The 27855-nt window shown below is 37.6% G+C and overlaps 4 protein-coding genes across 6 annotated transcripts; 2 read left to right on the top strand and 2 right to left on the bottom strand.

The window, feature by feature from the left end:
• Nucleotides 1–1011: 1011 nt before the first annotated feature.
• On the bottom strand, nucleotides 1012–11922 carry LOC113683712 (xaa-Pro aminopeptidase 3). Of its 2 annotated transcripts, XM_027200985.2 has the most exons (17): nucleotides 11798–11922; nucleotides 11602–11736; nucleotides 10768–10878; nucleotides 7971–8025; nucleotides 7361–7453; nucleotides 6913–6986; nucleotides 6741–6810; nucleotides 6093–6156; nucleotides 5931–5971; nucleotides 5397–5509; nucleotides 4609–4718; nucleotides 4142–4305; nucleotides 3381–3531; nucleotides 3205–3277; nucleotides 2418–2464; nucleotides 1582–1742; nucleotides 1012–1446 (listed from the first exon to the last, which is right to left on the bottom strand). In XM_027200985.2, exons 1-17 carry the CDS (start codon nucleotides 11874–11876, stop codon nucleotides 1308–1310), a joined length of 1680 nt encoding a protein of 559 aa, XP_027056786.2. In that variant the 5' UTR covers nucleotides 11877–11922; the 3' UTR covers nucleotides 1012–1307. The 2 variants fall into 2 exon arrangements, with proteins under 2 accessions (XP_027056786.2, XP_027056792.2); XM_027200991.2 differs by lacking the exons at nucleotides 10768–10878; nucleotides 11602–11736; nucleotides 11798–11922 and adding an exon at nucleotides 8746–9268.
• A 10-nt stretch (nucleotides 11923–11932) lies between these two features.
• Nucleotides 11933–18708, top strand: LOC113683701 (disintegrin and metalloproteinase domain-containing protein 10). Its single transcript, XM_027200975.2, has 5 exons — nucleotides 11933–13198; nucleotides 14663–15017; nucleotides 15137–15438; nucleotides 16103–16250; nucleotides 16817–18708. The coding sequence occupies exons 1-5, from the start codon at nucleotides 12047–12049 to the stop codon at nucleotides 17038–17040; spliced, it is 2181 nt and encodes a 726-aa protein (XP_027056776.2). The 5' UTR covers nucleotides 11933–12046; the 3' UTR covers nucleotides 17041–18708.
• A 1579-nt stretch (nucleotides 18709–20287) lies between these two features.
• On the top strand, nucleotides 20288–23800 carry LOC113683782 (bcl-2-related ovarian killer protein homolog B). 2 transcript variants are annotated; one of them, XM_027201066.2, is made up of 2 exons: nucleotides 20288–21054; nucleotides 22634–23800. In XM_027201066.2, the coding sequence occupies exons 1-2, from the start codon at nucleotides 20473–20475 to the stop codon at nucleotides 22838–22840; spliced, it is 789 nt and encodes a 262-aa protein (XP_027056867.2). In that variant the 5' UTR covers nucleotides 20288–20472; the 3' UTR covers nucleotides 22841–23800. The 2 variants fall into 2 exon arrangements, with proteins under 2 accessions (XP_027056867.2, XP_089060112.1); XM_089203986.1 differs by having other exon boundaries at nucleotides 20335–21054; nucleotides 21694–22865.
• On the bottom strand, nucleotides 23541–27826 carry LOC113683792 (clathrin light chain B). Its single transcript, XM_027201074.2, has 5 exons — nucleotides 27680–27826; nucleotides 26829–26903; nucleotides 25602–25663; nucleotides 24970–25122; nucleotides 23541–24494 (listed from the first exon to the last, which is right to left on the bottom strand). The coding sequence occupies exons 1-5, from the start codon at nucleotides 27800–27802 to the stop codon at nucleotides 24317–24319; spliced, it is 591 nt and encodes a 196-aa protein (XP_027056875.2). The 5' UTR covers nucleotides 27803–27826; the 3' UTR covers nucleotides 23541–24316.
• Between the last annotated feature and the right edge of the window lie 29 nt (nucleotides 27827–27855).

Raw genomic sequence — 27855 nt, 5'->3', positions numbered from 1 at the left:
TCAAAGTCCCTCGTTTAAACATAATTTCTGACTCCTAATCGTTTAAAAACGCACAGTCTGGTAATTTGCATTGCGAGTGATCAAGCGTTCCCTTTGATATTGCAGTGATGTGGATCTCTAATTTTGCGAAATCCAGTTCACTTCAAAGCGACCTTCCTCCCAAATCGAAAAATGTCTTCTGAAACATTTTTTCCAAAATTTTCCGCGATACGGTAAGGAAACGGTAACTAAAATTAAAAAATAAAAATAAAAAAACAAACAAACAAAAATACTATCAGCGTCCATCCTCAACGGTCGTTTAACGGCCAATGTAAGTCACCTTTATTTACAAAATCAGAAAAGTTCACATTTCAAATATATTGATCTAGAAGGTTAAACAGTTCTTTTCTTCTCTTACTTAAAACAATTCGGTTCCATTTTTCCGTTTGCCTATTCAGAAAACATCAGTGTGTTAACATCAGTGACAGAAAATCTATTGGTAACCTTGTTCTCAGGGTCCTTTATGTTCCAGGGAACGAAGTCGGCTCACGAGCTACTTTTGACACTATCTGTTATCCATCACGTACGCTCCTTACAAAAGTAACATGGCGAAACACATTGTTCTATTTTCCCTCACCATCACCTCATGCGCAAAAATTGCAAATCTTCTCACTTTTCAAATATCTTCACATTGAAAGTGAAATGTGATCATCGCAGTAAATTTTCCAATTTAAGCAATGGGAAAGAAGAAGCCTGAAAAAAATCAGGGCTTCAACGGGATTCGAACCCGTGACCTCCGCGATACCGGTGCGATGCTCTACCAACTGAGCTATGAAGCCACACATTGGGAGCGAGGTCAATTTATTGAGTTCATATCTTCCCGTGCAGTGAAATGATGTGAAGTTTATATGAAATAATTCATATTTGTACTGCGGTTGTAAATGAATTGCTTAAATTGGAAAATTTACTGCGATGATCACATTTCACTTTCATTTACAACCGTAGTACAAATATGAATTATTTCATATAAACTTCATATCTTCACATTATCGTCGCACTTTCGTCGCCTTATTTTCTCGCAGCCAAGCCTCAGCAGAAAAAAAGTTAACAAATAACGAAAAACATGCTAAGTCCTCGGATGAAATGGCTAAAACTGTGAAGATAGAAAAACCGGCTGACATTCGCGAAGAAATCAACCAGCAAACAACAACTTCTAAATCATAACCACTTTGGTGCGATTTTCAATAGAGGTTTCACCAGTAACAAAAACTTGTGGGTTGAATAGCCCAATTTGTCTCAATTAGACGATGCTAATTTTTTCAAGTTGTTTAAAGTCTCGCGATTTCTGTGTTGTTCATGAGTCTTTCGATGTCTTCAATCTCCTTTGGGCATTCCGCCGTAAGAACTTCAGGTTCTTTCTCAGTGATCAATACATCGTCCTCGATTCTTATTCCTATCCCTCGGTACCTGAGAATAAAATAAATCATAGCATCAGACATGGCCCTTTCAACAAGGGTTAGCTGAGAGAAAATAAACCACGACTCCTTTTGTGTTCGACCTCTACCAATAAAAGTCATTCATAAGAATAAGAACATTTCAAACCTTTCTGGTACTTTAGTGTTATCCGCAGAGATGTAAATCCCAGGTTCAATTGTTATCACCATACCCGGATGTAGTCCCAAGCCTCTGCTCACCATGTGCGTGTCGTGGGTGTCCATACCTAGATAGTGGCCCACGTGATGAGGGCAGAATTCAGCGGTAGCCTAGAACCAATGGAAGACACAATTAAAATAATTGGTGATATTAACTCTACTGATACAAATAGACAGAGTTGTAGTCTCCTTGGCGGTCATCTCTTGGTATGTCACGTTAAATGAAATCCCAAAGATATCTCTAGCTCTATGACAAGTTATCTGTAGCTCAATGGAAGAGCAACACACTGCGAAATAGGAAGATCAATGATTGAATCCTCACGGGGTACTCGGTCAATTTCTCAGACTAACACTGATGTGTCATAAATCTTACACAAGTGACAAATTGTATTCGTTTTGTTGCGAACGGAGAAATGGAATTTTGCAGTCCGATACTCTACCACCGAACTGCACAGAACTCGTTGACAAACTACGCCTTACACCTAACTCTTGTCACCCCAATATTAGTATACATCTTCTTTTTACTGATCTCTGAACATTTCCCAAGGTGCCGACGAAGAGAAATTGTTTAACAATCGAGAGCTTCTTTAGTTGGTAATAATTTCCTTTATTCTCGTAACCTTAATGCGTGATTCAGGGGTCTTGTTGTAAGGAGAACTTAGATGCTGGTCACTCTTAGTGATCAGAGGGCTAATAGACTGGCAGTAACCAAAATGAAAGTTCTTCTTGTAACTGTTTGTTGGCATTAAGAGGGGTTCATAACGAACTGTTAGTTTGCGTCAATACCTTTTTGAGTTGACTTTCGGTCAAGTTCTTCGGAATCATATTGAGACCTGACGATAAAAGGAACGTAATTCAACACCAGGTAAATTGGCTTACCAGCGTGTAAGTATTTAATATAATTTGGTTTTATCAACAGAGTTGATAACGTAAATTGGCCACTGTAAAGAGTTTCAAAGCTGACGTTTCGAGCGTTAGCCCTTCGTCAGAGTGAATGACGTAAAACCAAATTGTCTTTTTATACTTCTCCACCGACGCAGTACCACAGTTTCTTTAAAAACCTTAGCCCCCTTTATTCTTTTGTGAGTATAAGAGTTTGCTGAGTTCAAAACAAGTCTGGGATAGAGAGTTTGCCTCTCCACACGAGTTAAACGAAAATTAAATTAGTTTGCAACTCTCAGATTTTCTTGCTCAAGGAACCGGTTACAACTTTACCTACCCAGTTAGTAAAAGTTTTCAGTTACAGTTTGGAAACATTGCATGTACAAGTTTCTTACGAACATGTCTTTTGACGGCATGAAAGCTGTAAATACTATCATCGGTCGAGTAAGTGGCTCCAACATAGACAATTACTTGAAGCAGTTTTAAATCGCGTGTTACCGTAAGTCTTAAACAAAATACCGAACTGGCCACACTCTATGGTCGCGACTTGGTCACGCATACATTCCCCAACACTTTTGAAACCGGTTGTTTTCCTTTCCGTTTTTGTTTCTAAATTGCTGTTGGCATCTGCAATCGCTTCCATTGCATTCACTTTGGAAACTTAAAAGTACACATAAAAAATTCCGCTTACCTATGAGTTCCTCTCCAAGCAGTAGCAACATGGCATGATGAAGATAGTCAAGAGAAACCGTCTTTTGACAAAGCTAAGAACGAGAATGTCAAAACAAGTACCTTAATTTGACAAAGTTACTCAGGTCAAGTTTTTAGTATATCAGTAGTATCAGGTCAGGAAAGGCCTCCACTCACTTGTAAGCATTTCTTGTGCACTCTAAGTACCACTTCATAGAGTTCCCTCTGTGGCTCACTAAAATTACCGCTGACTGGCCAAGTCCTGGTGATATCGCTGGCGTAACCATGGTACTCGCTTCCCGCGTCCATAAGGACCAGCTCTCCGTTTCTGCGGTAAAATCAAAGGTACATCTGTTATGATTACACGCGCCTTAACACGACTGGCTGTAACCACTTTTGACCTTGGCTAAATATTATCCCAGGTAATTTAGTGTTAACAACTGGGTTGAAAACGTAAATTAGCCACCGTAAAGAGTAAAAAAGCTGACGTTTCGAGCGTTAGCCCTTCGTCAGAGCGATTAGAGGCTCTAATCGCTCTGACGAAGGGCTAACGCTCGAAACGTCAGCTTTTTTACTCTTTACGGTGGCTAATTTACGTTTTCAACCCAGTTGTTAACACTAAATTACCTGCTATACTCTCCCACCGACGCAGCACCACAGTTTCTCTAGAAACTTACCCCTTCATTTAAATATTATCCCACCTTGGCCATGTTTTTCCTGCCCTTGGTGATGATTGCATATGTTTCCAGTCATGCATTGTTTGCATAATTCTTTGCTATTTAAGTTCGGCATATATTTTTTTTAACGTCCTTGATGCGGGTTGCAGTATTCCCAAGTCAACCCCTAGTAGTATTACTCGCATCTGTGTAGATTCATATAGACTTTTCCTGGGCTTAGAACTTGTAGACTTACTTGCCGCATGTTACATCATATCTCACCTTAGAACTTGTGTGTTGTTAATGTAGTGAAGGGTGTTGGCCATTGGACCACTGGCCACTACAGGGGGGTATGCCAGCCGCTCAGCCCCTCCCATACGACACTCATACTCAAGGATGGTATGTAGATGAGATTCCTCCAGCCCTGGACGGGTGCTTTTCATCACCTTAAAAAAATAGATCAATGGAAACCACAGCAGTGAAAAGAATTGATACACCATATTAACAACCTAACTTTCTGGGAAGTATGACATGGAGGTATTTATATCAATTGAAATGAAATATATCAAAATGAAACTAGAGGAGGAATTCTAGCAGAAATATTTGATCTGCAATGTTTCTCCTAATTATGGTGTGACATGATATTTTCCATTATAATTTTTAAACTGCTTGCTTACTGGTCAATTGATCTCAATACTTTTGTTACATTTAAGCAAAACTCTTGAGCTGACAGATGGTAATTATCTTACCTTTGTAATGGCTTGAGCTGTTAGTGAGGCTGATTGTCTTAGAAGTTTAATTTCTGCTTCAGATTTTATCAGTCTCAGCATATGAACATTGTGACCCAGAGTTAACAAGTCTAGAAAAAGAAATACATTTTTGGGAGTTAGTTTCTCTGATTTCAATGCCTGAGGTTAAAAGTAATAACAAAATAAATACAAAGACAGATAAACATATCAATCAATTGATGAATAAATGAAAAAATATTTAAAAATAAAAAAAATTTTGCTCTCTTTTAGGGCTGTTTCAAATAAACAACACAAATATGCAAGTAGCATGCGACAATGTCTTAACATTAAAATTGCCTGTGGCTTCTACTGCATGTGATATGCATTCTGTATGTCCTCATGTTTTCATTTGTATCATGCTCCTATGTCTCCATGTACTAACTTTTTTTAAGGACAAGTGTGATTGAGAGGTATCGGAAGGAATGAAAATGAAGCAGGAAAAATTAACAATTTCTTTCATGAATTTTAAGTTATTTTTGTCATACCATCTTGACTAAAGCCACAGTTAGTTCCAAACAAGAAAAATCAGGATGTTTTTAAATTGCATTGCATGTATAATTACTTGCAATGAAATCAAATGCAACACTCATGTGCAGGGTTACCAAAGAATGCTTCACTTCCAAACAGGTGCTAAAACATGAGGTATATAAGAAATAGTATACCCTTCTGAGTATAGTTGTTGATAGTTTAAAGGGGAAAAGGGGCAGTAGAGGGACTCATAGGGGACTAATAGTAATGGTTGTGCTTACTTTTATAACTGAACTTCTCTGAGCGGAACAGAACCTTGGAAATTTCTTCATGGATCACGGGGTGAGTAGGGCGTAAGGAATCATACCACACACTGAAGTCCTTTCCAGCATACCTGGTATGAATTTTTAAAGTCTTGATTAAATGGGATGTAATGTACTAGGCCAAATTCTTGTGGACAATCTCCCAATGACATATATGTGGATGTCACCTACATGTATGTGGATATGACACTGAACATGGATTTCAATAACTTTTTCCATTACGCACCTGCTGATGGTGTACTGGGTAGCTGTGGCCAGAAAGGGGTGTGAAAGGTGAAACACATGAGCTTGTTAACATGCTAAACAAACGATGGTAATAAGAGGTCTTGCAGGTGGCAGTAGATGGCCAGTAACTGGCTTTTATTGAAACCCTGACATTACAACAAATTATTGATACTTCGTGTTGGCAGGCTTCCAATAAAAATGTATGGTTTGCACTACTTCTTTTTTAACACTAGATATGGACACTATAAACCAGTTTTTAACTCATACCTGTCAATAAGAACAGGAGCTAGATTTCTGATAGAGTATGACTGGAAAATAGAGGAAAAAATTGACAATAAGAATTTTAGAACAGCAAGACACTATTACAAGAGTCACAATTCCTGTAAAATCAACTGAATGTAACAAAATGTAACAAGCTTTCAAACTTGCCTCATCAAATCCAAAAAACAGAATAGCATCCTTTGTTCCAGGCCTCTTACCTTCCCACAACTCCCTAACAAGAAAACAAACAGCCTCAACAGAGGTGTAATACCATAGCAAGAGACGAGTAAGCAATGCATAGCCCACCCCTTCCTGCCCTTATTATTAGACCATAACTGAGGCCTACAGAGCTGAGATGCAAAGATACTTTTTCAACAAAATAACCGTGACTTGTGGAAACACATAATTGGGATTTTGGGAGAATGCTTGCATAGTTTGTAAACCACTCACCTCAAGCTTGTGATTTACAAACTTTTTTCATGTTCTCCTGACATCCAGTGTGGATTATCACACTGGTAAACTGATGGAAAGTGTGGTCTATTGCTTAAATTTTCAACTTAATTGCTGTTGGTAAGCCAAACTACTAAGTGACATGTATAAATCAATATTCCAAATAACTTTTTTTAAGACCTTTATTTCAACTTTCTTAGCAGGAGTATGCCCTCTGACCCCCCTAGGATTGTCAACCATTTGGTAGACATTTATCCAAACTCCCCTTCACCAAATTCTGGATCCACCCTGGGGCTTGTTGAATCCAATTAAACCTGAGCATAAAAACAGAACTTATAAATAAAAAGCATTGTAATGAGTAATTACCTTTTGGGGTCTGGAGGTTGAATGAACAAGGTACTCTTATGTGCAGGCAGTGACTGACCCTCCAAGGTTTCTGTACAATGAAAAACTGTTTAATCTTCATCAAACTTTGATCAAAGATGGCATAACCCTTGGAAGTATCTTCCTTCCACTCAAAGTTTGGGCAACAACTTACGTAATACTAAAACAGCATCAGGTTCTTGAAAACCAGTTAAGTAAAGAAAGTCTGTGTTCTGTCTAAATGGATATCTAAAAAAAGCATAACAATAATATAAGCAGGTAAAATTTTCAGATCAGAGCACTTTTTAAATCAGGGTGACAACGTCCACAAGCTATTGATTAAAACAATTCACATGACTGTATAGTATAGCATACACTTATTTCCCTTTCCATAGTTTCAGGTTTTGTTTACAAGATTTACGTTTGTATTGTGTTTTAACATAAAATTCTTTGTCAACAAAGGTCAACACAGGCTGAAATAAACTAGATAGGACTCATCATAATCATTTTGAGCTTAAATTTATTCCATACTACAATTAAACTTCCTTAACACATTTCAAATGTTTTAAATATTGTACAAACTAACTCTCACAACTTGATATAAACTTGGAAAGTAAACTTACGGTACATCTATGGTCATATGTTTCGTTGGGTTGCTTGGAATAACCACCAAATGCTTATTGTGAGTTTCACCAAAATGTGTCTTGGAGAGTACACTTTAGATTGAAAGATGACGTATAAAATTAAATAATTTTTGCGAATACATTATACCTTAAGATCAAGTCTACCCATGCCTCTGACAAATTATGAAACAGATCAGTTATAGTTCATCAAGAAGTAGTTGTTGAATTCCATTTAATCACATAATCATACAAATACTTCAGCTAAATTAACACCATGATTCAGCACACATAATATGTGACTCAAACAGTCCATTTCATCTACATTGTAGAGAAGTAGAGAGGAAAAATCCTTTTCTTCCAGACAAATGATATCAGCAACAAAATGAAACAACCACCACTGTTTGAAGAGTATATCTCAAATCAAGTGAGCCTTTTGTTTCACTTGGGATGTTAAAAAATGGGGTTTAGCTGTTTGAAAATTTGTAAAGTGAGAGACACCTGTTTGGTTACAACCAAAGAAAACGTTTATTTTAGCCTGCAAATGTGCCACAATGATTGACAAAGTGATTTTAATAAAAGAATTGACAGACAATAAATGAATAACAAGAACCTTAGAAGTTTGTGTCTTCTGTCTCTGTATTCCTTCTTGGTAATTCCAGGGGTGACTAAAAATAAACATACACACACTTATTATCAAACTGGGAAAATCATGAACATAATTATGCAATATCTTTGGGTTACTTACTGTGTCATGACCAATCATACTACAGATCATGGCACACACACAAAAAAAAGAAAAACATAAACTCATCAATTAATATCATTGTAGATTGATTGGTTGGTTTTTCACCAACACCATGAGAGGCCAGAAACACACCTGTCCAGTGTTCAAGGTTTTCTGAGTTTCATGTTTCACATTCTGTAAAGTTCAGATTATTCTTTGCATGAGTGATTCAAAAAAATTATTCATGGTCTTTTCTTAAATCCTTAATTATAATGAATTGGTATTTTACCATCAGCCATAGTTAATTCTTAAATAAAACTTACAATTGAGGCTGTAGATTAAGCTTTTGCATTCAAAAACTATTAATATTGGTTTAAAATTTAATTTTTGAGGCTTCTCAAAACTGGATTGGTAAAAAAGAGGAAATTTTATAAAGGTGAAATATGACAAAATAGAATAATGTAAGAAAATAAATACTTGAGAGATTACTTGCAAGCAGCAGTAGATTGACAGAAAATCATTTTCTCCCTTTAACCTCTTCAATTGCATGTTGCAAATCACAAGCACATAGAGATTTACATAGATCTTCAATTTACGTCACATTTTGGTTTACTGGCTCACTGAAAAATAACATTAAATTGATAGGTTTTCAAACAAGTACCAAAAGTGTCATCGGCCACTCCTCTTCTTGGTCGTCTTGGAGTTGGATATAATTCAGGCGCTGATGGACTTGACAATTTCATCATCAAATTTTCCTCATTCTCTGTTGCATAACCAGCATATGCTAAAATGACTGGCTCTTCCAAATCAAGAGTTTCACTGACAATTGAGCTTCTCTTTGATCCTATAATCTCATCGAGCACAGGGAAGTGTGACATGGCCAAAAAAATAGTAAATAAAGTGCAGAAAAAAATTGCCAAAGATGTGATCCGTCGGAGAGTAAAATTCCACATGGTGACAGAAGTATATGGCTAGCAAAGTAGTAATGACCAAGTGTCTTTTAAGTCACATCTAAAATAAAAAATCTGAAACAATAATCCACTATCCAAATAAGCATAAATGCAGCTCCTTTCCATTTCAGAGGCTAGTCCAAAAAGACCCAAAAATTTGGAGTTCACTTTACATTTTTAGAGTAGTTCCTCAATCCATGTGCTTTGTGAGAAAGATAAAAATAACCATTCCCACAATCCCTTGCTCTATTGTTTCTTCAATTTTGTAATAATATGTTGGCAGGTATTACCTGCAACAGTGACAAACAACAAGTTTGGAAAATCTCTTAATCTGCTATCCCTCTCATAAATATTAAAAAACCTGCTAACAAACATCAGTTACTACAAAAAGGTTCATATTCTGAGAAAAAAAGTCTTGTTATCACTATTACTAATTTTGGTTAAAAGCATCCTTTTCCCTCTCAATCAGTGATTGAAAAGAAGAATCCAGTAGAACAATGGATAAGATTAAAAAAATTAATATTTGTAAATCACATTCTGTGATAAATATAAAGGTACAACTTTTACAGCTGGTATTGATAAAGCAAGATTTTAAGGTATGATTTCAAATTAGTATAATTTGTGACAACAATTTACTTTAAATGCAAGAAGAGTCATTAAAATTGTAAACTGTGACAAGATCACTCCAAATTGGGTCAATCTACAGTTACTGTGCTTGCTATCTAATTCTGCTCTTTTCATATTTTCTTACATTGGCCACAAATTTCAAATATTTACCAGAAAATCAGCTTTTTTTTTTAGAAATCATTACCACATGTGAAAGCATAATTTCAGTCTCAACAATACAGAGTACCTGTGCCCTTTGAGTTATACTGCATTTTTGAACTTTTACAAGGATATAATTTGTAATTTAATTTAGTTGTGGTATAAAATTTTTCTAGGGGTTTAAATTTTTTTTTCTGACCCCTGTATTCTACACTCATTATCATCATCTGATAAATGCAATAACCAAATCAACTAATGAATGTAATAACCAATAAACTAATGAATGTAATAACCAGATTGGTTTCAAATAATGAAATAACATGAACAATTTTAACCAAAACTTACTAAGGTGAAAGAAACTGAAAGACTGACAGTCTTTCAAATAGAATTGTACCTTTTTTCACAAAAAAACTATCCAGCCAAAATAAAGGACAAAACTTTAAGTCAGCTACCACTGTCTAATGTTCCTTTTTTTTTACTTTTTGCGCATTGGGAGACACAATCGCTCAACTGTGAGTGTGCTGGTCTCTGAGTCAAGAGGTTCATGTTCGAGACCTGTGCAGGGAATTTATTTATAGTGTTCACCAGCAAGGCACTACAATGTCACCTTATCCTTTCCATCTGGATGCATAAATTGATATATAGCTATAGCTGAATGTGGAGAAAGGAAGGTATCTGACTCACATTCCATCCAGGGGGGGTTAATATTAATTCTAGTGGATTCAAGCAATAGAGATCTGAATAAGTTGCAGCTGGATGGTCCCTCTTTGCTAGGGTGGTGACAGAGAAAAGAGCCTTTACAGAGAGGAGAGCTCACCGATAACTTTAAGTTCTGAATAAAAGTTAATTCAAAGAAGGGACTTATTCTAATAGACACAGGTCTCTGTGTCTAATAGCTAAGCCCTGGATGCTTATGTTGGTTCACAGTTGAAGTAAAAATTAACTTGATTGACATCCTTGTCACTCACTTTCATTTTCCTCCATCAGGTGAGGGTGCGATTCTGGTGTTGGTTGTCCAATTGTTTTTGCCTTGTCACCAACAAATCTTAGTCCTTTTTCACTGAGGGACTTCAGTTTTTCTGAGAAATAAAGCAACAGGACATATTTGAGTGTTTGTAAACACTTTATGGAATGAAATTGATTTAAAACATTAAAAACATTCCCTTTAATAAGAGTAGAAACTAACAGCAAAGAAGAATTCCTTTAAAAATTTAAATGTCTACTTCATTCTAAGGCTTTGAAATCTCAGCTTAATTGAATCACTCACAAACATATACTTGCTGATTTTTTTTTTTGTTTTGTTTTTTTTGGACCTTCTCCATACCCCCTTCCCCCAACCCTAATAAAGAAGATTATAGGGAAAACGTTCATAATCAAAACCCAAACTTCCTGATTCATAAAATCATAAAGGGAAGTCCTTCCGGCCTTCCCAAGGAAAGCGACTTTATAGAGCAAATAATTATGAAAGTGAGATATGCAGGATCACTATCCCTGAGATACCACGTCACAGAAAGACAGAAAACAGTTGACACCAGTTCTAAACAATTTGCACCAACAAAACTGCAGATACCAAGATACCAAGAAAAATGGAAAGAAGTGTTTAGACATGAGTCTTTCAAATACTGAGTATGACCCAAATTTGTCTTTTGTCAGCCCGCAACGGGCATCCGCGTAAATCGCATGGGGGACCGGCTACCGGGGTATAACTACGGGTTTCCCTTAATTAAGGATCACTCAAAGCCCAGACGAAACAGCCATAGTAGAGCAACTTGTAAAAGTGAAAAAAAGGGGGAATGTTTTACCTTCCTTGGCAAAAGTCTCTGGTCCAGCGATACCGCTCCAGGTGCTTTCCTCGCAAGCCTGAGGGGCAGACATTGTGGCGCTACGATGCCGACATTTCCACCTCGTAAACTTTGCTCCATGGAGAAATCTACCAACTATTATAATATTAGAGCGAATCCAGAACAAGTCTCTAAGGTATCTCTCTTTCAAACTTACCAAATAAGCGTCGATTTGTTTTCGAAAAAAGAGTTAATTTGGGTATTTGCGCTGCAATGTGTTTCACATTGGCCGCCATTTTGATTATCTCCCGGGGACCTTTTTCTTTGTCTCGTCAATACTCGGCAATATACCGACGTCTTCCGATTAATCACGAAGGTGTTGCCGCTATCCTACGAAAGCGTGACCACCGCGTCTGTTGGATGTGGGAGTGTATTTCTTTGCTCACTTCGGTAACTTGTTAGAGCCATGTCTCCACATTTTCAGTTAATTCTTTTCTTTCTCATCGCTCTTGGTTATGAATGCGAGAGTAGGACAGGAAGGCGATTGAACAAGTTTATCAGACACTACGAACCTCTGTACTATGACCCGACTTCTTTCCACAACATTCATCGAAGAGCCGTTGAAAGAAGCACGCATAGTAAATTCTCCTTTTCCGCGTTTGGGAAATTTCATCGGCTAAACTTGCAACCCGATAGAGAGATATTTACAGCAGATGCAAAAATTCTCTCTGGGGATGGAAAACCGATACCTTTTGAGCGGGATTCCGTAGTACGCGGGAAAGTGGAAGGCCGACCGTACTCTGATGTGTACGGAGTTATTAGCAAAGATGATGGCTTTCACGGAAAGATATTGAGTGGAAGCGAGAATTACTACGTTGATCCGTCATCCTGGTATTTTGATGAGAAGCAGGATTTTCCATCAGTTATGTACAAAGAGGAAGACCTGGAGTACGAACATAATTTTGCAGATATCAAACATAGACTACCAGCCTCTATGGTTCCAGAGCGAATTAGACGCTCGCTTGTAGAACAAGACCGTTCCCGTTCTCGTAGACAAAGTGAATCAGAGCTCGAGAAAAGCGCCTGTCCGCTTAGTCTCTACGCCGATAACTTTTTCACGAAGTTGTACGGTGGGAAAACCAAGGCGATCTTTCAGCTCGTCAAGCAAGTACAGGCTGCTCAAATCATTTACATGAACGAATTTAACGGCACAAATTACTTCTACCAAAAAGGGATAACTTTCCGCGTCAGGACCATCGTTGCCTTCAACGACAGCGAGAAAGCGCCCAACAATTTGCCTTCCCAAGTAAAAGACAGCAACGTTGGTATAGATACCCTTTTAGATCTCTTCTCTAGCATTGATCACAGTGGTGTATGCGAGGCGTTTCTGTTTACCGATCGCGATTTTGAGGGCGGGATTTTGGGTCTTGCTTGGATCGGAGATCCATCGGGGAATGCGCTAGGAGGAATTTGCGATAATTTTGTTGATATTGGTGGAGGCAAGAAACGAAGTTACAACACTGGTGTCGTGACTTTGAAGCTTTATGGCAGATTTACACCTCCGAGAATTTCAGAAATCACGTTTGCTCACGAGCTTGGACACGGCTTTGGCTCACAGGTATGCCTATGTTTTCCTCCTTAAAGATGGAACCTAAGCTTTCATTGAATTAACGCTGTTGTAAGTTGTGAATTAGGTAGGAATTTTTATACCGATCCCAATTCATTTTGTACATAAGTTGCTGGTTAGATACAAACTGCTGTGTAATTCAATCTTACCTCGCCGTAGAATTTAGAGCACGACCTAATACGTAAAGGTCAAATTACAGAAGTAACAGTCAGCTTCGCTACTTGTCGAGTACGCCACTGTTGAGTTCGCTACATGTTCGCAACGTACATGCCGAATTCGCCACTTACTTCATCCTATCATTCTACTTCCACGATCTTTTAGAACCAACATCTTGTTCCAAAGAAATCTGCCTCACTCAACCTGTGATGGGCGCCAACAGAGGCAGCGAATTCGGCATGTTAGTAACGAATAAGTAGCGAAACCAGCATAAAACAAAGATAAACGATCCGCATTGGTCATCTTCTCGCTTGTTTTTGCAACAAACGATAAAGAAAACATTCAACTTGCGCGCTGCGTGTAAACAGTGACATTCTTGAAAATAGTTTATTTACTGATTAAGGATTAACATACGAGAGAGAGGTTTGTTGTGCGAAAAGTTATTTACTAAGAAGCGGAAAGGGAGGTATTTAATTTAGTTTCACACAACAACTTTACAGAGTACGAAAGTGTCTGTGCATTGTGAACGAAAGCTCGAAACTTTTTTATCACATGCTTTGTTTGGTAAAGTTTCCGCACAGCCCCATACTGTTGTAAAACAAATCTGTTTTCCCGATGGAAATGTATTGTTTTTGTCATTATTTTCTCTGTTCAAGAACTGAATGCATAATGTAGGATGGGGCTTTGCGGAAATTTTACCATTGTTTTCTATGGACTCTCTTGGAAGGGCCAGGTGCCTTAACATGTTTCCTATCCCAACATACTTCAAAATTTATCAACTCACTTTGTAATCAGAAAGATGATAGCAGCCGAAAACGAAAAAAAAAGATCATTGAGCCATTAAATCTATTTGACAAACAATTTTCAGGAAAAATGAGTATTTACTTTCAATGGCAATATTGTGTGATTAAACAAGTTCTACATTGTGATGATGTCATCATCAAATATTACAGACATGAATTTGATAGCCACCTAAGTCAAGTGTTTTGTGAATGAAATTTGCCATTATCTGGCTCAATTCTTCACTTAATTTCCTCCCTGTGTAAACAGGTTTGTATGTCAAACCTGTAAAGCCTTGATCACAATCAACATAGACTTTTTCAGCGTTGTAAAACATATTTTCTTAATGATATAATTAGCAATGATGTGATTCATTTATTTATCACGAACAATATTGTGTATGTGTGACTTTCAAAGTAGTTCCTGTTGTGGTCATTGCTCAAATTGGCAGAACTTGCTTGTTTTTCAAAACAGATTAAATAGCTAAAATATTTACTGGGAATGTTTTCTTTTACTTAGCATGATCCAGAAACTGAAGCTTGTGCACCGGGGAAGCCTGATGGTAACTTTATCATGTTTGACAAGGCAACATCTGGTATTGAACCTAATAATGACAGGTTCTCACCATGCAGTAAAGATAGAATCAAGGAAAATGTCAACAAGAAAAGAGAAAAGAAAAAGACATGCTTTATTAAACCTGATGAAGCTATTTGTGGCAACAAGATTGTAGAGGAGAATGAAGAGTGTGACTGTGGAGATGTTAACACTTGTACTGAAGATTGTTGCATTCCAGCAAATTCAGATCCCAGCAAAAAAAATCCTGGCCAGTGCTCTCTTAGAGTTAAAGGGGGTTATGTTTGTAGCCCGAGCCAAGGTTGGTTACTCTGTGACAGACAGCCTTTGTAGTTAAAATGTATGATTTTCAGGAATTTGAAATTAAGAAATATATTTTTTCCTTGCATAAATAACACTTGTTTGTTCTTTTGCATTTAGGACCATGCTGTAGCAAAACATGCAAATATGAAGGACCTGCAGTTGTATGCTCTGTCACAAATGGCTGCACCAAAAACACATCATGCAGTGGCCATTCATTCAGTTGTGATCCTCCCGAACCACTTAAGAATGGGACCCTCTGTGACGAGGGACGTCGCCTGTGTTACTCAGGGCAATGTTCTACATCTGTCTGTCATAGATATGGCTTGGTTGAGTGTTCATGTGAAGTGGAAAGGGAACTTTGTGATCTGTGTTGCAAGGAAGTAGGAGGAGCATGTACTTCAGCAAAACGCTTGACACAGGTGATATATCCTTCATAATGACCTAAATAAAAGCAAATTACTTTTTTGGTATGAAAATCAATGGTCATCATGGATTTTTTGCAGAGATATGCAGAAGTGCAAATCTCTGCAGTGCCTAACCTCGGTTTGGGCAGTTTAATCCTGCCATAAGTGCTCAGTTGTTCTCCACGGTACATGTATGCCGCACTGATTAATCCTTTCACTCTCAAGATCTCATCAATATTTCTCCGTACAATTTTCCATACAATCTTATGATGCTAGTTTGGATAATTTGGTACAGGACTATTTAATAATCCCCTAATTCATATTTTTCTGTGTTCTTTATCACTCGTTTCCTTGATATTATATTGATTTTGGAAGGAGAAATTTTGCCCTGGTCACTCACTGCAGATGATTGTTAAATCATAAATATAGCTGATTTTATATTCTTGGAGCTTTACTCTACTTTACTAGCCATGTGGGCTCAAGCATGAATGTCCCCACGGCATTCACACAAACAACATGCAAATTAAAGATGGAAAATAAGGAGATCAACCTTTGATATACAACTTACGGGGTCAAGTTCACTTTAACACCTCGGATTGTTTGTAATGCTTGCTTCCTACCTATCTTCCTATCTAAGATTTATAAGTTCTCAGAATCTAAGAGACTTTTTTCATCATAGATGGCGACAGAACTACGGTCATTGAAGTTGGTTCCAGGGACACCATGTGATAACCTTAATGGATATTGTGATGTATTCGCCATATGCCGCCGCGTTGACATGGAAGGTCCTCTTCTACGTCTCAAGCAGAAGATCTTCACTGTGGAGGGTGAGAAAATGATAGCACTTTTCTATTTTGTTCTTGCACTATATGATGTGATGCTTTTTACTTGTATTGATTTACCTCACTTTAAGTTGAGGTGTCTGTGAAGTGTGTAGTTATCCATTTGTGTGCTCTTTTTATCAAATTCAGCTTAAAATGACTATAGACTGTTATGTAGTGAAAAACTGAAACTTCCAATAATGTGCCACTCTATGTATATTAGTGTTGGCTTGTCCTTAATTTTTACAAACAGGAAGGATATCTGCACTTACATAAATATTGTCTTATTGGAAATTGTAAGAAAGGCTTTTTAAAAAATGTTGGTAGTCTTATTGTGAACTTATTGTACATGAAATCATGATTCCATTTCTTGGTATGCATCAATGTGTGCCATTTGAGTATCAGAAACCGGGAAGAATGGGGTGAAGTTTCCTCAATATCTTGGAAATTAGGGGAGGAAGGGTTCATTTGTAGTAAGGTGCTAATTTGAGGCTGGCCAAGGTAATAATTTATGTGTTACAGTTTCGTAACCTCAAAGAAATTGTTTAAAAGTACATTTTTTCCATCATCAGGCCTCAAAGAAACAGTTAAGAAGTATTGGTGGGCCATCATGCTTGGTACAATTGCCTTTTGTGTCCTCATTGGACTTTTTGTCTTTTTGTGTGCGCGCTACACTCCAAGCAGCAATCCTCACAAAGAGGCAAAGAAACCTGCCAAGACACTCCCAGGTCGCAAGAAGCGAAACCCTCAACAGAGGCTAGGCCAACAGGGAATGGAAATGGAGTCACGCGCATGAAATGCATAGTTTTGTAATAAACTTTTGATATCAGAATGCAGGGCAATGCTTCAAGAGGTTCCCTACATGAATTTTATTTGAACCCTGAAAACTTGGTTGTATTTTTAACCTTGGACCCATCATAGTTCACTTGAACAATGTACCATTGTACAGGTATTTAAACTCAGTGATGTTCTTTGCATTCCTTTTTTATGAAATTCCTCTAGTCCCTTCCATATCTTCACAGAATTGGTAGTCCTTTTTCAAAGCTTGTGAGAAATTTTTCTCATTTTGAAAATCATATTGACTTCGGTTTTCCTTGTATGGAACTTTTGAAGCATTGACTTCTCACTATCTTTGGTGTATATTTTGTGGTCATCAGAGATGACAGGACTCCTTATCAATAGCTTTTCCACTAGTGGGTCTTTTTGAGTACCTGTGAGTGTGTAACAAGTAATTGCAAGTTCAATATAAGAAACATTGTTTGTACTAAGCATCTCTAAATTTGACACTGAAACTTGGACAGTTTGAAATGAAATGAAAACAAAAGCTCATCTAAAATCAATTAAATTTAAAACATTTCTTTTTCCCATGTTTTTGATGCAATAGAAGGGGTGATCTTTGATTTTTCTCAAATAGACTTCTTTCATGATGGCAGGCATGATAATAACGTGAATAAGACATCTTCAACTTTTTTTTAATAATATTTTTTTTCAAACAGCCTATGGAGGGCAGTTGGGGCTTCAATAAGTTTTAAATTAGATGGCACAAACTCAAATAGGCATCTAATGCAAGTTGGATGTTTGCTTTAATGCTGTTGATTTCAGAGAAAATAGGCTCAATTTTGTTTCAGATAGGTGTTGAATTTCACCAGTTACTGGCTTTTATTGAGATCCCTGGGGAAGAAAGGCTAATTGACATAGATGTTACAAAAGATTGCAAATATGCCAGCCATTTATGAAGGAGGTCTACTGGTTTCAAAATTGCATCTTCAAACAGAGAAAAATGCAATTAAAATCCTTATACCCCTGGTCAGAGTTTAAAAAAAATAGCCCCAAAGTGTCTGGCATGTGATTTCATTGACAAGAGTCGGCTCATGGCCCTCTGTGCCTATAGGTAAGCAGTGTGACTGCATGAAAGTTAGTCTTAATTTTCTATTTATTTAGTCCAAGGTTGCAGGAGTTTCACAACTTTGTTGTTGTCTAACCAGTGCGTGTGTCGCTGTTTTCTCAGACAACCTCTCTTGTCTAATTCTTTTTTCTTGAATTATCTAAAATATGGGTTGGTATGTGGACTGATACCGTTCCTTGTGGTCAAGGTTTTATTTATGTACTAACAATGCTGTTGTAATTGAAACATTTGTGGCAATTGTAAGCCACTGGTAGGAAAAAAAATTGGTTGTAGTATATTTTAATGCTCTGTTAAAACATTTTTTGGATGACCAAGCCACTACAAGATAATTTGTAACAAACAAGGTAAATATGTAGCTTAAGATAAGTTGCAATTCTTCTTGTGCTATGTTATTTATAACAATTAAAAAAAAGTAATTTATAAAAGGTAACTCAATGCATAAGACAGTCTGAAAACTCAGTTCTGGCCTTATGAGCTGTCATGAACATTATTTCGTAATTCTGTGAACATTTTCCATATGCATAGGTAGAATTTTGAGTAAAAAGTTTCCTTTGTGCATTCTTTTGAAACTCATTTGTTGCCAATAACTTTTTGGAAATACGTGTAATGGAAAAAATTCCTAGGATTCATTTTTCTTTGTGAGATATTGCTCTCATTTTTACTTTATGATGAAGATTGAGGCGTTGAAATCATTCTTTTCAATTTTTTTTTTTTTTTACAAATATTCAGTCTCCTAAATGACTGTTTCAATTTTCGTCTATAAACCATAGCCGTTGTCATCCTGCTCCAGGCCCTGGATCTCTCGATGAAGAGGCACAAAAAGGCCAATGACCAACCTTCGTGCGGTTTTTCGCTTGTTACCGATGGATTGTCTCGAAAATTGTAACTGCACGCTCCCTACCCATCTAGATTTAAATTTTCAAGACCGAATTTTTTCTATTTTTGTATGCTAGTGTAACTTACCATGAGAAAATAGTGAAATGTATTTTTGTCGGATAGCAATGAAGTGAAACCAATTTTTTTAACCTCCATGGGAAAGTGATATATAATCTGCTCGTCAAGAACAAGACGTCACTGCCGATGTACAGCTTTCTTAAAGAGAAAAACAGTGCACTGATTGTAATAAAGATAAAATTGCCCTTTTAAACGAGTTTTTTAATTTTGTGACAGCAAAATTAATAACCGGGTTTCACCAAATCAGGTAAAATGTAAACATGCTGAATAACAGTGGTAACCTAATGAGGCGTGGTCTCAGAGGAATCTTCACTCGTTCAAGTCCTTTGGCGCTCTCACTACAGCGCGGAAAAATGAGTCAACTGATAGTTTACGGTTACCGAAGCTCAGCGAAGAAGCATCAGGCTTGATAATCAGCCTTTCGCAGAGAAACGAAAACTAGGCATGAGAGAACGGATGAAATCGATCCGAAGGATACACGAGGGTGACAAAATGCAAATTTATGAAAAAATAAATAAAACAAGTTGGAAATTATTTGGCTTAGACTACGAGCAATCTCTCCTTTTCGGAGAGGTTGGCCGCGCGAGTCAAAAAAAAAAAATATTAGCGAAAACGGAAAAGATGATGATAGCGCGCCCCAGTTCCGCTTGGCTCGCCAACCTTAAATTTTTCTGCGCTGACTTTTGTTACTCGTGCGACGGTCTTCACCGAATAGAAGGAACTGTTCCTAGTCTATAATTGGCTACAACAACATAACTGGTGATGATTGAGGATTTCCGGGTGTCGAGTCGTAACTCAGTCGTCTTTGTTGTTCATTGTCGTCACGCAACACAGAATGGCGTGACGACACTGAATTGCGTTAAGGAAACAAGAAACGACTGCGAGAAAGACCACTACTATTAACAGAGAGAAATAATTTCTTCTCCACTTTTTTTTAAATCCAATTATTTTCTCATTTTCATTCTCGTATGTTTTTCTGTTGCTGAACTGAAGCGCCTTTGACTTGCGGGTGGTTAAAAAATTTTTCAAGTAATTGAAAATTTTCCAATTATCAATGCCCATTCTACTTCGCCAGGATTAACCTTGTGTCTGGCAACAAAAATATTTTAATCACCAACCAGGATCATCATTTTCAATTTCGATCTGCTTCATATCAAAAGTAACCGACCAATCATTTGTGATTATTTGTCTTAGTACTCAAAACATTGTTCAAGCCATAAAGAAATTTAATGCGCGTCATTGAGTAAATACTTAGATACGCTTAGAAATTTGTGTTTCTGGTGCAGTTGGTGAACGAAGCTTTGGAAACGTTGGGAAAGGTTACGCAACCGTAAAAATCAGCGAGATTTTCACTTAATACTCAAAGCAATGGCGACGTTGCAGCGGCCTAAAGCAGTAAAGAGGTTAAGCTGGCAGGACTTGTCTCCTGACAGCCCGAGAATTCAGTTAACAAGACGAATCGTGCAGCTACAAGGAAACAAAACGTCTGCTGACATTCTCGAACAAGCAAAGCAAATATGTAATGATTATATTGAAGCGAAACTTGAGCGCGAAGGCTTCAAAAATCGAAGCTGGTCTTTCACTTTCTCCTATTCAGCACCGCGTCAAGAGAGCGGTGAGATGGTTTCTCAAGTATCAATCCGTGTGCGGGAAGTTGGTAGACTCCTTGAACAGAGCTATCCCCGTTTATACAAAGATATTTCTGGCCGTATTAATGTCCCTTTTAACAGCGAAAACACCGTTCATGATGTATTTAATAATGTTTCGTCGGAAATCTTGAGCGATGGATTAAATTGGGCGAGAATTGTTGCTCTGTATGCGTTCGCTGGTGCGCTCGTTGCTGAATGTTGCAAAGAGGGTCGCAATTCTTACGTGCTGGAAATCGGAAACTGGATGTACGAATTTGCAGCTCTTTACATGGTGGATTGGATCAAAAGTAAAGGTGGATGGGTAAGATTAAGATATTTCATGTTCGCAAAATGATCATTTAGCAAGTAAAATGAAGTTTGATGTCTTCTAAAACGCTACGTCGATGTGTTTTACCACAGTTGTTTCCTTTAAAATAAACAATACGAGCAACCAAGCTGGCAACCTCAAGCAATCTTGTTCGTTTTCAAAATTGTATTGGCTTTCTAGCCATGCGATGGTAATGATTACTAAAACTATAATTACACAATTTGTATTGTGTGGAAGTGCTTCTTTACATATCAAAGTATTATTTAAAGAATTAAGCGCGCATGATTAAGCTTCTGGTGAAAACTCTTTTGTTTACACGAACTTTCTATTTAAATTGATGGTGGTCTCTAAGATCTATGATATGGAAGGCTAGATAAACATTCAGGTCTTAAACTCTTGACCTCAGTGCTGATGCCGAATACAGAGAACTATTGTATGCGCAAAGTTATTGAAGTTCCGTGAAAGTGTCCACGACTCGACTGAAGATGAAACAAATTGTTCTCTTTTCAACCGTGACAATATCATTGATCTGTTTTGTATTCATTCATAAAATACGCTTAAAGAGGCTGAAAATATGTCCAGGAGTCTTTTTGTTTGAGCCACTCTGATTTCCGCATTTACATTTTTCCAAAGGTTAATCTTCCGCCAACTTGTTACTTCTTTGACGTCATCAAAAAAAATTAATGCAGGGGCTTTCAAAAAATAACCTGTTAAGTCAGTCTCCACAAGTCACACCATGAGAATAGAAACCGCAGTTGGTAATTTCTTGGTCAAACTAGATACCCAATGTATCGTGACTGCCCCAACACATATTTAAGAGTTGTGCAAGGCAAAGGATCCAAGCAGTTTGGCTTCGCAGGAGACACGTAAAAGACTTGGACCTTGGCATCGATCTCAATCTTTAATTCTCTTTGGCTGATAAGTCATTAACATCAAAGTAAAAATTCAAGAGTGGCTAGTAGCAATTTATGTCCAAATTCTGGTACAAAAATGTCATTAAGTATCTATCTGTTTGAATTCAAAACTCTTTAGGGTATTTCGATCTGTAATGTAAACAATGCAAACAAAGCCCAGCTTTTTAGAACCGGCAACTACTAATAGAAACGCCCCCTTGGATTTGAGCCCTAGCTGATCGAGGTAATTTGTTGTGCTCACAGTCCTTCTTTCCACTTAGCCAGCTCTTTTAATGATTTGCTGTATTTACAGCCTGCCTCAAAAACTGACAGGATTTGGGGAGGGAGGTTATACTTACAATGGAAGAACCGGAAAAGAAGGAATACGCGGTCTAGTCGTTTAGTGTCATAGAAATTAGCCAGTTCCGGGCGTTGAGTCAGTAAAACGAAGCGATATATTAACAGGTGCAATTGAAGCGGAGGAGTGAAAAAAACGAGGGGGGTACGAGATTAGGTGGACCAGGTATCCCTCGTTTTTGCTCTGTTGCTTTTACTTTTACGGCGCCCTTTACTTTCATTAGCTGAACGCCTGGAACAGGCTACACAGAAATCAGACAGGCTCTGGCAAGAATGAGCCCTCTGGTTCGTTTACTGAGTTATCTATTCGCTTGTTTTGACAGGAAGACCTCTTACGAGCTTTCCCGAGCTTAACACCGACTGGTTTGGGAACGTCGATCGATGTTCAAGCTACTCAGTGGTACAGTTGGTTAGTGATGGCTGTTAGGGCGTGGTGTGAGACGGCTTTTGAGTTCCTGGAATACTGCTTTAAAGCTTACATGGAAAGAGTGCGGAAAATGAATACTGGCTCTCGTAAAATAAGCCACTGATAAATAAATAAACTGTGTAACATCAAGAAAATTGGAAAAAATAGAAATTTTTCGAAAAGGCCGAATCATGGATGATGGCTTTAATAATTTACGGTTTATTTTCTTATCAAAATTTCTAGAGTATTGCGAAGTAAAAATAAAAAAATCCTTTTTAAATGTTATTAACAATATTGACAGTGACCTGGTGGGTTGATGTCAGAAAAGAAGCGTTCATTGTGTTCAAGTCCCGACCTCCCGTGCATCACTGTACGTCCCACAGATCGTGAGCTGCGTTCAACGCCTCAGCTTCGTTCTTAAACTGCCAGCCTCTCACCATTTTAGGTAGGGTACATGAACTGTGAAAGCTCTGTGTATCGCAACAAATAATTCAACTTAAATGGCAAGACCTTTAATCTCGTGCTTGATTTATAGACTCCCAGGAATTAACCCCTAACGCTAAAAGCACCAAACGGACCTGTTCACCTTACATTTTAGCGCGCCGGCGGAACTCTGAGAGCAAGGCATACAGAAACGTGTGCTCTTCTTTCCCAGAGTTCTACGCGGCGTGTTAACATCAGTTTGTTTTCTTCACTCATTTTTTTTTCACTAGCGCGATGGACTTCGCCGGAAAGGAACGACTGCTCGTGGTCTAGAACCGTAAGTTTCTCAGCGCGTTGCAACCAGTGAACAATCACAAATTGACAATATTTACAAGACTGCATTAGTTGTAATTGTTTAATGAAGCAGGTTACAGTTGATCCTTCAGAGTGAGTAAGGATTTTAGTATACTAAATAGAATGCCGTTCTTACAGAAGAAAGAATGAAAAAAATCCGCGCAATCTCTCCTATTCAATTAAACTACGTTCCTCAAAATTAGTCAGGTTGGTGAGGTACTGCACGAAAAAGAATGGTTACCAAGAGATTTCTACCTGATGTTGTAAATGACTGTGCCCTCAAAACATGACAGTTTTTCGATTCCTCGTACTACATTTTGTTATTTCGTTAACTCAGTTAAAACGCTCGGACCAAGTAGTTTGTTCCATCTCCTTCCAGCCATTGTGTTCCTACATTTAGTTCTTCTAAACAATTAAAGAACGCTTCGAGCTGCTCACTGCTGAAACCAGATTGCCACTTCAATATTCAAATCTCTGAGATGATAAGATTTTTTAAAACTATGATCCCTAACATTTTGAACATTGCAACAGCCTTGCACCTCAACCCAAGGACAAAATTTGTTGAACGACCCATTCCAAAGTAATTGGAATTCTACCAATCAACACATACATTACTTATTAAGGCTGATGTCGCGGTTAAACGTCAATCAATCATCATACCTAACGACTGGATTGAAAAGGAACAAAAAACTAGAAGCTGGAGTTGGGCTTCTATATGCTACTTTTGATGATATGGCTTTGAAGCGAGACTAACGATAATTGTTACAAGTGTTACTCGATTACAAGTGTTACTCAATTACAAGTTAACTAAGAAACTGCAGTGCTAATCCTTTACGAGAGGTGTTTGCTTCAATTGCAAGAAAATTGATCGCATACGCGATACATCCTTAGTATTTTTTGTTCCCTTTGGATTAAAGTCGCAGTTGCGGCACACTCGTTCCCAGTCATGACCAGGAGTTGAGCTGTCATCTCGGTCTGCTACAAAGGCTTCTTCATCAGCCCTGTAAACGAAAATTTCCCCAAGACTTTGAGTATAACTAAACTAAAGTTTGTCAAGAAATCTGTAATCTATCTTCTTCTCGACCTTACCAAAAACAGACAAAACACAGAGATAAAAAAAAACTTTCGGTTATTTTCTCAGTATACCTTCCACAGCATTATGAAAAATAAACACCCTTTCAAATGGATATAAAGCTTTAGAGGTACACACATTTTTTTTAATGACTGTAATGTGTTTAACTGTCAGTGAAATTACTGGAACAGTCTAATTGGTGGAATGTGATGTTATTTGGTACAAACTTTTGTAAAATAACAATTCTTCTACAAATTAAAAAACCAATGTTACTTGATAAAAAGAGTGAAATTAAGAAATACAAATTAGCTCCAAGATTTATCAAGAAACATAGCAGTTGAGAGAGATCTGACAATAGAACCAAAGAAGTGTTTGTTGACTTTAGCTGTCTAAGACAATAATACCTGTTGCTTGTTTGTGTTTTTCCTAACTGTTCATCTCGTCTCTCATACCAGTCATTCAGTTCCTTCTTAGCTTTTTCACGCCATTCTTGTATTTCTGCTTTTTCTTCTGTATCCATTTTCTCAAGAAGGGCTGCTTTTTCTTCCCTCCATTTTCTGTAACAATGTACATTGATACATTAAAGAAACAATCAAGAATATCTTAGTTAAAGAGTGCATTTAAGACCATCACAGTCACTGAAAATATAAAAACACAATAATTTCTTTCAAAGGATTCTCTCATGTATTTCTTTAAATGGTAAAGCTAAAAACTATTGTTGGACAACGGTCAAGGCCTTTATCAGAAGACATACATTCTCTACCAAGACCAGTAGATGTGGTGCATGTGCAGATTTTCCTGTTCACAAGAATTAAAACCACACCTCTCAGGGGAAGAGAGGGTGCGGCAGTTATCACTTGAAGGTTACTCTTGCACCGATTTAGCATGTGCTAAGCTTGAAATGTCACTGTTGGACAATCAGCTATTTATGGTGCTCCTGAAAAAGTGCCAAATTCCAAACCTTGCAATATTCTTATTGATGTCAGCTTTTGTTGGTAAATATTAAACAACTGAGGGTCTGAAGTCCAAGCCATACCTTACAGACTCTGGTTCAGAATCTCTTGCAAGGGGTACAGCAGGCTGGTGATCACCTGAAAGCTGTAGATAAGAATCAAGAGTTACCAACATAGTCAACCAGTCAACACAGTGGAATAACTTGAATAAATGATAGCCAGGTTCAGAACACTTTTTCCAGTGCCTGGCTACCTGTTTTATTTTCTGTAATCAGTGAATCAGCTATTCCCAGGTTTTCTTGAATCAAATACCTTATCAACATAGCAAATTCCAATTGAATGTTGAAAGTATTTCAAAATTGCTTTGGTTTTATTTCAATTTACTTGATTAGTTGAGAGACCTTGCAGCCCTTTCAACAAAACATTTGTAGACCAAAACCAATTGCTTGGTCAATGGACAATTTCTGAGATCTTGCCTTTCAGTGATCTGGTGCCCAAATTTCAGCAGAGGTTATACATCCCAGCATTCAAAATTTAAGGTACTGGCAATTTGCTCTCTCTTGTTTGTAGTTTCTCCTTGAACAGTATTTTGTGGTCTACAGCAGAAGAAGGTAATTTGATCTGCTTATTTGCTTCAGCTTCCTTGTATAAATCAACCAGTTCTACTTTTTTAACTGAATGTCTCTCTCCATGCTGATTTTCAAGAATTTTGTGCTCATTTTCACCCCCACAGCCTCCTTATTCTATATACCCATAAGAGTGACTTTGCACTTAGCACTGTTCTTGTCCCTTAATTTCAGCATCAGATCACTGAACCACACAAACTCAGTAATGGTCATTGAGTTTCCTCCCAATTTTCTCATCAGCTAATTACAATGTTAACCTCAGTTTTTCTTATTGGCTGCTGTGATCACATTGGTACGAGTTTTATTTCACTCAACTGAAAACTGCTCTATTACCAGGTAATTTAACTGGGTTGAAAATGTAAATTAGCCACCGTAAAGGTTAAAAAAGCTGACGTTTCGAGTGTTAGCCCTTCGTCAATCGCTCTGATGAAGGGCTAACGCTCAAAACGTCAGCTTTTTTACCCTTAATGCTAAACTCTCCCACCAACGCAGCACCACAGTTTCTTTAGAAACTTACCCCTTTGCTCTGTTACCACTTAAGTTCACAGATACCAAGGAGCCCTTTACAATTGAAGTAATTAAGAGTGGGACCAGCAGACTATTGGTTTACAGGAAAGCTTGAAAAATTACATATTGTAAAGAAATTAATTCAAAATGACCACTAGAAGCATTCTTTAAAATTACTTCTTCATCAGCAAATCCATTAACAACCGGCTGATGATCCATTCCCCCTAATCCATCATGAAGTCCATTCATTGCCTGTAAAAGAAAACCAAGTATTTGTAATTTTGTGGTTTCATGTTAAAACAAATCTTTTGCAGACAATTCATGGTTACTAGTTGTGTAATCCTTTTAAACCTCCAGTATTACCTGGACAAAGAAGATCGATATAATGTCACCCTGATCAATTCTCTTGAAGGCACTCATGGGTTTGCCATGGTCGTGGCACCCCTGCACCCTAACATGTTATTTATTTATTTCTTTCTTGTTCATTACTTTTCTTTCTAAAACAAAACCACTAACGAGTTTTCATCAAACCAAAGACATTCCCCGCATTCATAAAACGCCAAACTTAACTACATCAACCGGAATTTTGACGTTATAAGTTTCACATGAAATGACAAATTAGGCGAATTAAATTTTGAAAATTTTCTGACCGCCTCACCCCTCCTTTTTTTGGATTCTAGGCCTTTCAAACTTGTGTTAGTGTGAAGGAGAGATCATATGATCCATCCTTCGAATTTGAAAGCAGCTCTTTCGTGTCAAATGTACATGTTATGTCCAAACCGGACAGCAAAGTTAGATTAGATTAAAGTTTTGAGCCAAAAAGAAAAACAAAGCAAATGGAAAAAATTAAAATGGCTCCCGATAAAGATGATTCCTTACTCAACAGTAAGTAACCGAAGGTCCAAACCTCCGTTGACGCCTTCCGACTTAAACATGACAAAACTAAAGATCATGTTCTCTACAATATCACAAACCGACAGTAGAAATGGCACTAAATACGGCTAAAACTAAGATTCCGAGGAGCTTACATTAGCTTCTGGCTGTTCTTCACCGAAATCTTCTCCAAGCTCGGCGAGATCATCTTGTTCTCTGGCCAAAAATTCGGCTGCTGGATCTTCCTGAAAGTCGTCACTGCCCAAAAGATCCGCCATGATGGAAATCGGAATGACTCGTGTAAAGCACAAACATCCCGGATATTCTTTTT

This window comes from Pocillopora damicornis, chromosome 4 (assembly GCF_964200805.1).
Source record: "Pocillopora damicornis chromosome 4, jaPocDami1.2, whole genome shotgun sequence".
NCBI lineage: Eukaryota > Metazoa > Cnidaria > Anthozoa > Scleractinia > Pocilloporidae > Pocillopora > Pocillopora damicornis.
Note: the sequence above shows the minus strand (reverse complement) of the source record. Positions and strands in the feature narration are given on the sequence as shown.